Source organism: Stomoxys calcitrans, chromosome 5, assembly GCF_963082655.1.
Source record: "Stomoxys calcitrans chromosome 5, idStoCalc2.1, whole genome shotgun sequence".
NCBI lineage: Eukaryota > Metazoa > Arthropoda > Insecta > Diptera > Muscidae > Stomoxys > Stomoxys calcitrans.
In genome coordinates this window covers 5,404,474-5,420,057 of record NC_081556.1, presented here as the reverse complement: position 1 = coordinate 5,420,057, position 15,584 = coordinate 5,404,474, and the positions used below count along the sequence as shown (strand labels likewise).

General features: G+C 34.8%; 2 protein-coding genes and 1 long non-coding RNA gene across 4 annotated transcripts; 2 read left to right on the top strand and 1 right to left on the bottom strand.

Annotated features, from left to right (window-relative positions):
* Positions 1 to 121: 121 nt before the first annotated feature.
* Positions 122 to 1,312, bottom strand: LOC131998112 (uncharacterized). Of its 2 annotated transcripts, XR_009398569.1 has the most exons (3): positions 1,057 to 1,312; positions 960 to 997; positions 122 to 893 (listed from the first exon to the last, which is right to left on the bottom strand). It is a non-coding gene; the product is annotated as an uncharacterized LOC131998112 (long non-coding RNA). The 2 variants fall into 2 exon arrangements; XR_009398568.1 differs by having other exon boundaries at positions 960 to 1,312.
* A 448-nt stretch (positions 1,313 to 1,760) lies between these two features.
* LOC106094617 (damage-control phosphatase ARMT1) lies at positions 1,761 to 3,668 on the top strand. The gene is made up of 6 exons (XM_013261849.2): positions 1,761 to 1,929; positions 2,053 to 2,161; positions 2,227 to 2,323; positions 2,383 to 2,645; positions 2,702 to 3,165; positions 3,230 to 3,668. Exons 1-6 carry the CDS (start codon positions 1,835 to 1,837, stop codon positions 3,534 to 3,536), a joined length of 1,335 nt encoding a protein of 444 aa, XP_013117303.2. The 5' UTR covers positions 1,761 to 1,834; the 3' UTR covers positions 3,537 to 3,668.
* Positions 3,669 to 6,274: 2,606 nt separating this feature from the next.
* Positions 6,275 to 11,568, top strand: LOC106095550 (damage-control phosphatase ARMT1). Its single transcript, XM_013262784.2, has 6 exons — positions 6,275 to 6,454; positions 6,522 to 6,764; positions 8,119 to 8,206; positions 8,268 to 8,533; positions 8,601 to 9,067; positions 10,503 to 11,568. The coding sequence occupies exons 1-6, from the start codon at positions 6,452 to 6,454 to the stop codon at positions 10,813 to 10,815; spliced, it is 1,380 nt and encodes a 459-aa protein (XP_013118238.1). The 5' UTR covers positions 6,275 to 6,451; the 3' UTR covers positions 10,816 to 11,568.
* The last annotated feature ends 4,016 nt before the right edge of the window (positions 11,569 to 15,584 follow it).

Sequence of the window (15,584 nt, the reverse complement as noted above, 5' to 3'; positions counted from 1 at the left end):
CGACTCTGGTGACAATGGGTTTACTTTTTATTGCGTTTATTCATGATATGTAGAATACAAAATGAGACAACAGGTGGCTCACTCCTCACTGTGTTTTATACAAAATGTTGACTGCTGCGTGTTTAACAAAAATTATAAAAGTATACAAACCGTTTTTATTATTATATTTTATACATACATTAAATAATTACAATAGTACTTTTTTAGTCTGTAGCATCTGAATGTGATACATAGATTGGATTGCTTGGAGATGACTCCACATATGACCAAAAACATATTGGAAATAAAGAACTTAGGTTGGGTTAAGGTTTCCGTTGCTGCGATTGCTGTATTATTTCTTTCCCCTCCGAATCTTAGCGACTTTTATTCCATTTAGAACTCCCAAACGTAACCTAAGAGAAAATGCTCTTGGCAACAGCAGCAGCTCCCAAAAATATTGTTCATCTTTCATAGTAATGGATCGCTGTGTAAGGACATCTATTGAATTATACTTATATTCGATTAAAATTGAAAATGATTGTAGGCATGATTATGATAAATGCCTTTCCTCTTAATTCCGCATCCAGAACTGCTTAATACCACAATTTGCTCCTCATATCTTTTACATCCAGCGCAATAGGCAATGTCTTCGCAAGCCGTCACAGAATTTATGCCTGAACAAGCTGCCATCATCGAAAGTATGCCCTTTGTATTGGATCAATTGCATTGGCTGACGGATTGGCTCTGTCATATGGTTCCAAATTTCGTTAAACGACGGTCTTTTTTAACCCCTTATGGCACAACTTGTTTGCTTGTTACATCGGGATGCGTTATATATCATATTATTATATTATATATTGTATTATTATATTATATATTGTATTATTATATTATATTGTGTGTTTGCGCCTCACCTAAATAAAAGGTAAATTAATTCGTTTCATCAATTTTATCCGACTCATAAAAGTGGAAATAATTACATTTTCCCGATCCCAAAGTCGAAAAACCTAAAAACCATCTTCAAAAAAGTTCGAAAACTTGAAAAATTGACTATTTAAATAATTGTTAAATACCTACAGCAAGTGTGGAAGTGTATGTTTTACGAGGACAGAGATGTACACAGTAGTACTCACTAGAGATGTGCGAGTGAGTCGTGTCACGCCCGAGTCCACTGGTTCGCGACCGCGATTAAATACAAATTTTCCATGTGTGAACATAAATGAGATTATGCTCACGACATACGTGAGAAAATTACAGCTCACGAAAAACTCACTACATACGGTTGAAAAAACATTTTTCCGCTATTTATTTAAATAAAACAGATGCTTTTCACAAACCGAATCTGTTCGATGCTACAATTTACTGATGCTTACGACATCCAAAAATTTTTAGGTACACCACCATATTGCCAACAGCTCCAGAAAAAAGGAACAAACATATATGTGCTTATGCAAGGGTGATCATTCAAATTCGTTTTTTAAAAAAACCGAATGATTCAATTAAAAAAATGTTTTTTGCTTGCCTGAAAAATATTTTTTAGCCGTAATTCCCGATTATGTCGACTCGTAATTTTTTCGTAAGTCGTGATTTGCGTCGTAAGTTCTTACTCAAGATCACGCGATTGTATTTGGAACTCGCTGACGAAACACATGCCTCACGCGTGGCCTGACTCACGACTCATTTGCACACCCAAACAGCTGTGATACATACGACTTCGATTACCATCCGATTTTCAAAAATTATCTATCGATTATCTTTCTTAAACGATTTTTAAGAAGCAGCTGACAGTATTATAAATAAAAATAAATGGAAGTTCGGAAAGAGTTTTTAAATTTAGGTGTAGATTTATTGAAAAATGGAACATTCAGGGCCATCAGATTTTGAACGAAAATACGATATACTAGACGTTGCAACTCCAAGGCATACGATATTATCTGGACGTTATAAAAGGTTAGTTCATATGTATGATACCTCTATTTTTTTTGTTGAACCATACGTATATTAACGCCAGCATTGCACTATAATATTCCATATTTATATATATGTATGTACATATTTATTTCTTATTTTAAGGAGTTTTGCTTATTACACGTTGAGGGAACGCTTGCCGGTTATATTAACAAACATTATTGATAGCTTAACAAAAGAGAAGGATGAAATTGCTGAAAAATATGAAGGAGAGGTGGGTATTAAGCAAGTCAATTGGCCTATGAATGTTAATTAATTCTTATTTCTTTTTACTAAAAGAAAACTCGCGAAGAAATTAAGACTGTTGTGGGCCATATTTCAAAATTAAAATATCAACTGCAAACTGACAAACCATTCGAGAAATTCTTGGGAATTGGTAAATTTTGTTATGAGTTATGAGATAAACTTGAAAGTCACTGGTGTTTCTTTTATTAGAGCAAGACAAGGAGATGTGGAACATTTTCCTAGAAGCTTTGCCAGCTAAATGCGCTTCGTTTTTCCAATCGGCCTGGCTCTACTCAGAGTGCTACATGTACAGGAGGGTTTTTTCTTTTTTTGAAAATACAGAAACACTTAGACACCATGATTATTTTTTTAAACAAAAGTGCAAAGCGCTAGAAATAAATGCAGTTTTAAATTTAGGTAAAAGTTTGCGAAGCACTGAACGAGACTCGAAAACATTTTCAAGTCTTTTAAAGGTATGCAAGGAAACATTTTTGCTTAAGATCATTCAAAAAAATATATTTAATTGCAGGTTAATTTATGGGGAAATAAATGCGACCTCTCCATAATTATTCCTACTATCTGCGACCCGAATGACAATGTTTTTGAACATTGTAGCACATTAGACGATCACGTGTTGGTTGATGACTCAAGCAGGATTTGGAAATGTTTGGATTCGGCAGACCAATCAAAATGTATTACAGTGGACTTTGTATTGGACAATGCTGGATTCGAATTTTACACTGACCTCATTTTAGCCGATTATTTGTTGAGCAAGAAATTGGCACATAAAATCCGATTTCATACAAAGCCAATGCCTTGGTTTGTTTCAGATGTGACACCTGTGGACTTCCACCACACCTTTGAGTATTTAGAGAAACACAGTTCAAGTCACTTAAGTGTACAGGGACGCAAATGGAAGCAGTATTTGGCAGATGGATTCTTCGAAATGGCTGCTGTAAATTATTTTTGGTCAAGCCCATACGAATACTATAAGTAATATTTGTTATATTGCAATGAATAGGCTTACTTATTTTTGGCTGATGTCTTTTCCTTTTAGAATGCGTGAAGTGGATATGGACTTATATAATTATCTTGCTCAAGCTCAACTTGTTATATTCAAGGGAGATCTAAATTATCGAAAATTGTTAGGCGATAAGAATTGGGATCCCACAGAAGACTTCTTGATTTGTTTGAGAGGTTTTCAACCGACTAACATTTGTACATTGCGCACAGTTAAAGCTGATTTGATATGTGGCTTGGAACACGGTAAAGCTGAGGATCTATTCCGGCAGAACCCGAAATGGATGGAGACCGGAGAGTATGGTGTTATACAATTTATGGAAGGTTCTAAATGGAGGTTCTAAAAGACAGATAACAACAAAGCAATAGCTAACAGCAGTATCCACAATGAATTTTCACAACAGAATATTAAATTTTACCTTTTCACATTTTTTTTTTGTAAATAAACATGATGTCTAAGAATATCCAAAATTAAATGGAGCTGGTAAATTCTTGCTTGTATATGGAATAATCAAGTGTGGGAGACGACTGGAAACGTGGTGGCAGAAATGTTGGAGAGCTCTTCTACGTTCGGCTAGTGGAAAAATTGTTCTGCCATAGCCAATTAAGGTATGAAATATGTAAAAAATTAAAAACATGTATCTCAAAAATTTGATTCAATATGAATAACCACATTTATGGATGCCACGTAAATTCTCATAGTAATAACTTTTTGTAATGTTACTACGTAACAATTGTTGTTCGCAAACTTCAACTGTTCCTAAGAAATCCTTATTAGGAGACATTTAAACTAGTTTCTACTAAATTCTTCAAAAATTTATAATTTATTATACTTTTGTAGCTTCAATATAAAAACTTTTGGATGTATTTCTTAAATACTTGAATTTGGTAATAAAGTTAATAAATTTGTGCTTGTTTTCAATGATTTCTTTAAAAATTTATTTAAGGAATTTTAGGCTAGGTTAGATTAGTTTTAATTGGCAGTCACTTTGACGTGAATGTGAATTTATAAATAAAAAAAGCATGGTTACATTGCTTTTGTTGTGCTTATCGTCCTCTGATTCTGTAAAGGACAATAACTTTATGCTTATTCGCAAAGAAATGATAGATAAAAGTGGCCCAATGTCATTGTCGAATAAAGCGTAGATAAATAATATAAATAAAGCTTTTATATTATTAAAAACAAATGCATGTTATTAAGATTTACCGGATAGCTGACAAACGACCACATTTTTTATGTGAAAAAAAAGTCCGTTAGATTCGCATGTGGCAAATTGGACAGTCACTCTGTGGACCAAATGACATTCGGAACATGATTTTTTTTTGCCATTCTTGGCAAGGTAATTTTCAAGGTCGAAAACGCTGTAACACCCTAATTTTTTCGAATTTCGAACATCCAAAAGCATTCGGCAATTCGAAACACGTAGAGGAATAGTTAACAAAACAGCATTTCTAAAAATGTTCACTCTTTCACAGTTTTTTCTTTAAAAAACAAGCCCAAAATCGCATAATTGGTATCCTAAAAATCCCAAATAAAATCTATTGAGGTCGAAAGCGCTGTAACTCTTTAATTTTTTCGAATTTGGAAAATCCAAAACCATTTGGCGATTCGAAATTCGTAGAGGAATCGTTAACAAAACAGCATTTCTAAAAATTTTCACTTTTGATTTTTTTTTTTGCATTTTTTGAGCAAAAATTTTCAATTTTTGTATTTAGAAAACTGATAGCTCAATACTATGATTTTTTGTATTATTTTTAACAATTTTTTGTTGCTAAAAGAAGAAATTACAAGATTATCGTATACGGAAAACGAAATAAGCGCTATGTCGTCAGCCCGGAGTCTATTCTGAGATTTCAAACACTCCGCCACGCACTTCAATCTCACTGTGTTCAAACCCAATGTCTTGAGGGCCGCCACACCGTCCAAATAAATCCGGTGTAGCTGTAATCAGCTACCGTTATGAAACAGAACTCTGCCCGGAAGAACTTCCACTTGTTCGGCAGTCTCACCGACATACCGAAGTTTTAAGTTACGTGGTATACCCCGATCTGTTCCCTGGCGCCATCTTGGAGCCATATGTGAAGACCTTCCAAAGACGGGAGTCTAAAAACCTGTAACTTATATTTCCGAGTGAAAAGGATCATCTCTATCATTAATTTTGTTGTAGCCCATCTCGACAGCGACCTTTCCATTATGTCGATGGTCTTCCACAGAAATTTGTTCGTATCAGTAGTATGACGTCGTCCGCATATGCAATAATTCTCACGCCATCCCTGTTGAGATCCAGCAGGATTTCGTTTTCCACAGGATCGGCGAGAAAACACCTCCCTGAGGCGTTCCTATTATCGCCCGCTTTCACACGACACTATCTCCAAAGTCCACGTCGGTAGGGCTGAAGCATAGCATACAGTCAGTCCACAGGGAGAAACTAGGGTGGATCACCGTGCGGCTTAGGGCAGTGACTGTCGACCCATCTCCCCGTTATTAAATGCCCTCTCAATATTCAGGAAGGCCGCCATCGCGCACTCCTTCAGTTAGAGAGCTGTCTCGACTTTTCGCATCACTGCGTGGAAGGTCGTATTTTCGACCTACCCTTGAGGTTTGCGTGAAGTTCTCCGACGTCAGACCCTCCCTCAACTTCAAATTTTTTTTTTTTTTGCCGCTTAAGATTTAACAGAGAGAGCATAACCAGGCCTTTAGTTGAATGTTTACAAAAAGAAAATCCCCCTATCTTGGGGTTACTTTACAATGTAAACTTTTAAAAATGCCAACACAGGTTTCTTCTACTTTTGGCTCCTCCCTCAGTCATTTTCGAAAAAAAAATTATAATAATAATAATTTTGTTCCACAGTGCACTAAAATATTTTGCCTGTCTTCCAACAACATTTAGCGCTCATAATGTTTGGGCGGGAGAAAAATTCTCATTAAAACAAAAGTCATCGCACATAACATTGGACGCCACTATACACTAGTGTATGACCTACTTTAGGAAAATTCGCATGTGAGAGAGGGAAAATCGATGGTGTGCAATTTTTGCATTTCTCCTTCTCTTTATCATATCTTGACATTTATCTGGTCCCTTGTTGCCAATAACATTTGTGAATTTTCTTTAAGCATAAAAAATAAGTCTTCATACAAAAAATATAAATAAATAAAAATATTTAGTTTACATAGACAAGTATTGAAATTGTTTAAATTATAGATTTGCTGTGTAAAACTAACTACAGAAAAAACGAGCTCACTTAACCAAATATTGATATGGTATGAAAATTATGCAAAACAAAGATGGAAAATTTTTTTCTTCGTTTTTATTCTTTAATTACCACAGACCAAGGTTGTTGAAAAAACGACAGATGACAATAACTGCACTAAATATACGCCGCTACAGGCTATCGATGAGTTTGATCTAAAGCATGGAATTCTTGATTCAACAACTCCCAAAGAAACTTACTTGAGTGGCCGTTATAAGAGAAGTTTTGCCTATTACACATTTCGCTATCGTTTGCCTAATACCTTGAGTTCTCTGCTAAAATCTCTGCAACAGGAATTGAATGTCCACATTTATTCTAAGGTATGAATATATTCGATTTTTATGCCGCACATTGGGATGTGTTGGAAACTAAGATTTTACGTAACACAAAGTTTAAGACTGCCTGTGAGTTAAAGTGCTTTTTTATGTCCAATTAACCCAACAACGTCTGAACTGCGATTCCTTTGGCCGATTTAGAAACTATTTATTGAAGTGGCATTTATTTTAATAAAAAGAAATATTTTTGTTGGGGATACTTGTTTAATTTAAAAACATTAAGAATACTAAAAGCAATATTAATACTTTTTTTCGTAACCCATTAACGCCGGCCCTCCATTCCATAGCCCGATTTTTATGAAATTGTAGACGTAGAAGTTTATTTAAAATTTTTTTTTTAATTTTTTAATAAAAACTAAGAAATGACAAACAAATTTATAAAAAAGAAAATATTTTATGATTTCTTTTCTAATTTTTATACCCTCCACCATAGGATGGGGGTATACTTATTTCGTCATTCCGTTTGTAATACCTCGTAATATACGTCTAAGACCCCATAAATGGAGATGGGCGATGGGTTAATACCCAAAAGGTATTTACCCGGTAAATTGCGTAAATTGGGTAAATACCCGGGTAGTTACCCATTTATACCCAAAAGCTGGGTATTTATAATTTTGCAGATATCTTGGGTATTAAAACATTTTGCAAAAAAATGTTGATAATTTCGTATTCTTTGTATATAAACCTGATCTGATTTCATAAAATCGGATTTTAGTCATATAAAGCCGCTACATAGACCGATCTCCAGACTTTAAGTCTTAAGGCAATAAATTGGTAATTTTTCATCCAATTTCAATAAAATTTGGCACAGTGAGTTCTGGTAGACCCCTACCCATTTCAGTTCGGACTATATTTGCATATAGCTGCCTTATAGATCGAACGCCCGATCGCCCGGTATTGAGGTCATAAAAGATCCATTTACTACCGGAATTCGATGAAATTTGCCACAGTGTGTTCTGGTAGACCCCTACCCATTATTGTCAAATGTGGTCCAGATCGGACCATATTTGGATATAGCTTCCATATAGACCGATCTCCCGATATAGTGCAATGAGCCAATAAAAGGAGCATTTTTCATCCTATTTCGATGAAATTTGGCACAGCGAGTTTTGGTACCCCTCTTAACCTTTGTTGAATACCGTCCCGATCGGACCATATTTAAATATAACTGCCTTATAGACCCAAGGAGATTTTTTTAATGTTCTTATATAAAAAAAAAATTGTAGTCTCAATGGTATGTTGGAAATAAAAATATTTAATTACCTACTTATGCATTGAAAGTAATTTTTAAACATTCCTAAATAATTCGAAAACTTACCTTTACAAAATATACTTACAGGATGAAATTGTTCGTGTTTTGGAATGTGTAACCAAATTGAAGAATCAGCTGGAAAACGATGCTCAACTCGAAAAATTTCAACAGAATGGTATGAGGAATACCAAACAGCTATTTGAAATGTATTCTTCCTTGAATCTTTTTGTTTTTAGAATCCGACAGCGATTTATGGAATAATTTTCTATCCAGTTTGCCATCTGGTGCCTCATTCTTTAAGACATGTTGGATATATGCCGAGTGTTATTTGTATAGAAAGATTTATTCCTTCTTTGAAGCTTCCACGGATGACTTGAGGGACTATGATTATTTTGCTCCACAAAAGATAAATGCATTGCAAATTTCCGACAATGCTATGGAAGAAGTGCTGCTTAGCATAAAAAGTGTAAACAATTGCGATACCCTTTCACATATGCTGAAGGTAGGATCCTTAAATTTTTGCTTTTGTTTATTCACCTACAAAAAAACATTTGTATTATTATAAAAAGCTTAACCTTTGGGGTAATAAATGCGATTTATCCATTAGTTCCGGCCAGGAAATAAAACCCCTCGATAATCTGCATAAACAAATCGATTGTCTAAATGACAATATCTTAATAGACAACAGCGCACAAATATGGGATTGCCTGAATAAGCCTGGCGCAAGTAAATCAGTGGATTTTATATGTGACAATGCTGGCTTTGAATTATTTACCGACTTACTGTTGGCCCAGTATTTAATTGAAAATAAATTGGCCGATGAAGTTCGTTTTCATGTTAAGGCGATGCCTTGGTTTGTCTCCGACACAACTTACAACGATATAAAGTACACTTTAAAGTACTTGGAAGATCACAAATCTGAGGTGTTAAACAAATTTGGTAGGCAATGCTCAAAGAACTTCAACGAAAACAGATTTAAATTGTGCCCACCGCTGGAGAAGGAGTATTTTTGGACAACACCATTCGAATTTTATAGGTGAGGCAAACACACACATACAGAAAAGTATACATACCATACCCAAAGGGCGTATTAAAAACCAGTTAGGACTATATAATACCCTACACCCCACCTAGTCTACGTACTACATTTAATATATATATAAAATGATTTTTTGACGGTAGGCCAAAAATTGTGGATTTCTACAGACTTAAAAGATCATATCGGATAAAAAATATATATGGGAGCAATAGTTAAATCTGTGCCGATTTTGATGAAATTTTGCACAAGTTTTTATTGCAGTAGTTTTTATTGTGCTAGAGCTAGATATTTTCTAAGGCAGGTCTATTCTTGGGTATTTTTTTGTCGTTAATGCGAACCTGCATACACGGAGCAAAATTCAGCTCTGACTTTATGACCAAATGTCACCGCCGATGTGCCAGTTCCTGCACCCAACAACTACCACAATTTTCAAAAAAACTTTGGTTTCTTTACTAATTTCAAGTAACAAGAATTTTGGCAATTTTCAATTTTGAAAACATATGGAGTGGCTTATGAAATTCTGAGCACGTATTGAGACGTGAAATAAAACGTCTAATATAAAGATCGGGCCAAAATTGTGGCTGCTACTGCCTTAAAACTCCATTTTGGACAAGTGATATATATGGAAGCTATATATCTATATATCTAATTCTAGGACCATTTTGGGGAAATTTTGAACACATATTAAGACGTCAAAAAACACCTCATGCCAAATTTTGTAAGATTGAAACAAAAATTAGGCTTCTACAGCTTTAAAAGTCCATATCAGATGAAAGATATATAGGGGAGCTTGTTCGAAAGCTGAGTCGATTTTCACAAAATTTTGCTTACATATGGGAACGTCAAAAAAAAAAAACACCCCATGCTAAATTTTGTAAAGATCGGACCGAAATTGAGGCTTCTACAGCCTTAAAAGGTCTTATCGGATGAAAAATATATATGGGAGCTATATCTAAATCTGAACCGATTTTGTTCAGAATCAATAGCGTTCGTCCTTGGGTCAAAGAAGTGACATGTGCAAAATTGCATGACAATCGGACATTAAATGCGACCTGTACCTTGGATCACAAGAATACATGGACATACAGACAGACGGACATAGCTAAATTGAGTCAGGAAGTGATTCTAAGCCTATCGGTTTACTTATCAAAAGGTCTAGCTCTTCTCCTTCTGAGCTTTGCAAATAAAAACACAAATTTGTAATAGCCTGTACCATAGTGGTGGTGTAGGGTATAACAAACGAAATCGATGTATGTATATAAAGCTTTCTTCATATTTGACCAATGTGATTACATTTTTTTCATACTTTTTTTTTTGGTAAAATATTTTTGTAGCTCCAATTTTATCATTTACGCGGAGTATATAGACTTTTCTGTACCATAATTACCCTACCAATCATTACTTTCACTCTTTTTCTATGCCTTTGCTTTAGAATGCAAGAAGTAAGTCCATCCTTGTATGCTCAATTGTGCTCATCGTCGTTGATAATATTCAAAGGGGATTTGAACTATCGCAAGCTCTTAGGTGATTTTAATTGGGAAACAACAAATGATTTTTCTAGTTGTTTGCGAGGCTTTCAGCCATCCAACTTGTGCGCTCTACGCACTATCAAAGGTCCTGTAATATGTGGCCTGAAATCGGGTCAAGCGGAACAATTGTTTCTGAAAAAGATGGACTGGATGTTCACGGGAGACTATGCAGTTATACAATTTGCTGGCAAGAATTCAGAGCATAGCATTAGCTAAATTAAAGTAAATACTATATATTTTTTTTAATAAATGTATATTTTCTTGTTGTTGTTATATGTGTATTTTTGTATTTTTGTGTTTTTTTTTCTTATTTTCTTTTTGTATTGATTCTACCATAATTTGTTAACTTTCTAGAACAATTGTGTTATTGATTTTATCGATTTTTTTTTTTTTTTGTTATTTTATGGGTCGATTATGGATTGCAACCCAACTTCGGTTGAGTTGCCAACGGCCAAATTTTTTAAAGAAATTAGTAGCTATTAGTAGCTTCAAACTGATATTGAATGAAACTGAGAAAAATGTCAAAAAAATTTACTATTTTTATTTCATGGTTTTATCTCCTGGCAACTCAACTATAGTTGCGCGACAATCCATAATCGACCCCTTATTCTATTATAATTATGTTGTTTTAAAATAAGTGTTTGACGCTTAATAAATATGTGCGACTTATCCAAAAAATTTTTTTTTTAATTTATCGAGTGAAATTTCCCCACAATTATAAGTCTTTATAAGTATATATGAATGAGCCTGCCTCTTTATTGTTCAAAAAAACGAATATCAGAAGGAAAAACTCCTCCTCATAGAATGCGAATTTAGGTGAGTGTCAACTCTCACAAAAATCCATAAAAAACAAAGAAAACCAAACTGAGATACAGCGGAATAAAATAAATAAAAACATCGTTGTTGATGCTAAACATTTTAAACGTGAATTAATTAATAAAAACACAAATTAGTACTATTAACTGAAAAAAAAAACAATTGGGTTTTTATTAACCATTAAGTTCGGTCGGGCCGAACTTTGGATACCCACGTCACAATCCGGTGAAAATTGGATTACTTAAGCACCCAAATTCGGCACGGACATCTAATGTATTCAAGTCTCTCTTCAATTTTGTAGAACAAAATATTGGTCTTTTGGCAGCTATATCCAAATATAAACCGATCTGAACCATATTAAGGTCGGATATCAGGAGGCCCAGAACAACTCACTGTTTCAAATTTCAACGAAATCGGATAATAAATAAAGCTTTTATGGGCTTCAGTCTACTTATCGGCAGATCGGTCTATATGGCAGCTATATCCAAATATAAACCGATCTGAACCATATTAAGGTCGGATATCAGGAGGCTCAGAACAACTCACTGTTTCAAATTTCAGCGAAATCGGGTAATAAATAAAACTTTTACTGACTTAAGATCCCTTATCGTAAAATCGGCCTATATGACAGCTGTATCTAAATATGATCGGTCTATATCTAAATATATCGGGTATCGTCGGGAAGCCTTAAACTACTCACTGTTTCAAATTTCGGATAAAAAATAAAAATGAAATCGGATAACAAAAAAAACATTAGACACTTTATCGGCAGATCGGTCTATATAGCAGCTATATCCAAATATGGTCCGATTTGGCACGTTCAAGAACTTAACCAGCGTGCATCAAAAATACGTATCTGTGCCAAATTTCAGCTCTAAATCGTCTTAGAATTTTACGACTATCCGAAATATATATACTTTGTATGGTCGGAAATTGATATTTCGATGTGTTGCAAACGGAATGATTAAATAAATATACCCCCTATACTACGGTGGTGAGTATAAAATATGGACATCTATTGTAACTCGATTTGAAATTGGTAAGTATACAAGTATTTAAAATACCGTAAATAGTCAAGAAGAACAAGTGTTTTAAACAAAGGAAGGATTATAAATTATTTAGTGTAAAGATCGGAGAAACAGCTATGTAGAGTGTATGAAAAGAATATTGTTAATAACCATAGCTGAAAACTTTTTAAGTACCTTTTATAAAAACCCATTTAGCGGTTTCGCTTCTGGGATTTGGTAAGGCACTTATGTATAGCGTTTGATAAGTTCTGCGGATGATTGCTTTCTTATGAACTCAATTATACTGGACATGGATGTTGAAGTGAGAACGGGAGATCACTTTCCAAATTAAATCCAATTCTGTAAAGAATTTTCCTAATGTTTTCCAAGTCAAATAGAAAGATCGATTTGCATCATACTTGTCATCGCTGTTGAAGGTAATCACAAAACAATTCATGTAAAATTTCTAAAACTGTTAAGAATTGATCCTAGAAGGAGCTCTAGAAATCAAATAGGGAGTTCGGTTTATATGTCCCTACATAAGGCTATGAATTGATTTGGATCATACTTAGTACGAGTGTTGACAATTATAATATGCAACATTATAAGAAGTGTTTTTGCAAATCTTGGACCGGATAACTTTATACGTTCAAATGATAGTGCGCTTTTGTCATGGCGATCTATAAAATATATGCTTAATAGGAACTTAGATGCTGGCGTTATGTGTTACATTTCTGGCGTTATGCGTTCGATTACCAACAACGAATAACGAATTAAGTATCCCTCCTGCTATACAAATCGACAGCTACCAACCATTTGTGGATAAGCAATCCCATGACAGCCCGTTGTATGTACCGGATTGGCCCGATGGAGTATTTCATCGGTAAGGGCTGCCGCCTCAGTGTACAACACACAGCTACAACAACAACAACATTTATGGATCAGAATAGAGCTTAAGATAGCCTCACACTATCAAAGGTATTTCCAGCCATGGCTGCGTTGACGGATCATCTGTTAGTTAAGATTATATTTCGTGATATCCTGCTGCAAATAGAACAGTTAGTTTTTAAAAGAAATTGCATAATATACAACAAGGTTAGGTTGGGTTAAAGTGGCAGTCTTACATCAGATGGAGATGTTTTCATTCATTGCAATACCACAAGAACCTAAAGTGGAACTCCTTCTGCCTGCCAGTGCGGGACACACACATACACAGCAGATGCTCTATAATCTCCTCTTCGTCCTTGCAGCTTAAGTCTACCAGCATGTTTTCCTATCAGTTTCTGACCTGTCATGACGGACACAAGTGAAATTGAACGGAGTATGGGCAATATGGTACTCAAAGTAAAAATAGAATACGAATATGACAAAAAAGGACAAACTGCACCCCAAGTGCTGGAAAAGGGGTCTTTTATTTAATTTCGAGTTAACAAAACTTTTAAAAAGATGTTAAGTTTCTTTGGATACCCACCATCTCGGGTATATATCTAAACCACCTTTCGACATAATACGGTGAAAAATGCATAATTTATGCCCCCATAGCAGCTATATCGAAATATGGTTCCATTTGGACCAAATTCGGTACGGACATTGAACAATTTTTTGTAACAGAATATTGGTCTTTTTGTTAGCTATATCCAAATATAGACCGATCTGAACCATATACGACACGAATGTCGACAAGCCTAACATAAGTCACTGTGTCAAATTTCAGCGAACTCGGGTTATAAATAGACCCAAGATCTTATATCGGCGGATCGGTCTATGTGGCACCTATATCCAAATCTGGACCGATCTTGGCCAAATTGAAGAAGGAAGTCGGGTGGCCTAACTTAATTCACTGTCCCAAATTTCAGCAAAATCGGATAATAAATATGGATTTTATGGGCCTAAGACCTTAAATCGGCGGATCGGTCTATATGGCGGCTATATCAAGATATAGTCCGATACAGCCCATCTTCGAACTTAACCTGCTTATGGAAAAAAAAAAGATTCTGTGTAAAGTTTCAGCTCAATATCTCTATTTTTAAAGACTGTAGCGTGATTTCAACAGACAGACGGAATGACAAAATGAATACATCCCCATCCTTCGGTGATGGGTATAAAAAATCATTCGCCTACGGAGCTATTTAAACAAGAACAATTTTTCGCATGTGGTACTATTTTCAAAAAAAAAAAAAAAAAAAAATAAAATAAAAATCGCCTGCTGCGCTATTTTCAAAATCATCAATTTTTTCTAAAAAATCGAGCAAATATCACCTTCACGCCATAATCCCTTGGCAACGCCAACGACAGCAGGCACGCCGTTCGGACTCGGCATAAAAAAGTCCCCTTATCATTGAGCTTAAACTTTAATCGGACTGCACTCATTGGTATGAAAGAAACATCCTCTGTTCCTTAATGGAATGTTCATGGGAAATTTAGTAATAGTAGGGCAAAGACCCATTAGTGGGCCCTGGTCCGAACCCTAAAGAAAAATCGTATTCGTTATCCTGGGGTCATTTTAAGGTGGTGTGTAAAAAATTTGATTTTTTGCCAATTTCGCCGTAAATTGAACTTTTGCCAAATAAAGATATTAAAATTAAATTTGTAACCAAAATATATGTTATAGATCGATTATGGTTTGCAACCAACTTCAGTTGGGTTGCCAACGGGCAAATTTGTTATAGAAATGTTAATTTCTGCATTGAATTGTATAGTTTTTTACAATTTAATTAGTAGCTGAACGTTCAAAACAATGATATCGAATGAAACTGACACAAAGTTTCCACTTTATACTAATTTTTATTTCTTCTGGCAACGCAACTATGGTTGGGTTGCCATCCATAATCGACCCCTTACATTCATATAACGGTGAAAGAAATTTGTTTAGTTTGCTCTACTTTGGCATAGAATTCAAGTACCGATATGTGTACACACTTGCATCAATTATTGCATTCTACGCTGCTGCAACGTTGCTGACGTTTAACAGAGATATGTGTACTTTAGAACTACATTGTGTTTGTTCCTTTGATTCATTGGAATATTTGTATAGCGTGTACCAAATTACTGGACAAATTTACCGAATATATAAAAAATTATCGTCACAAAAAAATCCGAAATGATGGAACCAGTGAACTCATACCTTGCAACTTTATTGCCAAAATTGAATTTGTAAGAAGC

Excerpts from the sequence above, each read along its gene's own strand:
- LOC106094617 (XM_013261849.2), top strand. The coding sequence starts at position 1,835 with ATGGAACATTCAGGGCCATCAGATTTTGAACGAAAATACGATATACTA. Across the intron at positions 2,162-2,226 it reads CTGAAAAATATGAAGGAGAG|AAAACTCGCGAAGAAATTAA; the intron begins GTGGGTATTAAG and ends TTTTACTAAAAG. Across the intron at positions 3,166-3,229 it reads AGCCCATACGAATACTATAA|AATGCGTGAAGTGGATATGG; the intron begins GTAATATTTGTT and ends TTTTCCTTTTAG.
- LOC106095550 (XM_013262784.2), top strand. Across the intron at positions 6,765-8,118 it reads ATGTCCACATTTATTCTAAG|GATGAAATTGTTCGTGTTTT; the intron begins GTATGAATATAT and ends ATATACTTACAG. Across the intron at positions 8,207-8,267 it reads CGAAAAATTTCAACAGAATG|AATCCGACAGCGATTTATGG; the intron begins GTATGAGGAATA and ends TTTTGTTTTTAG.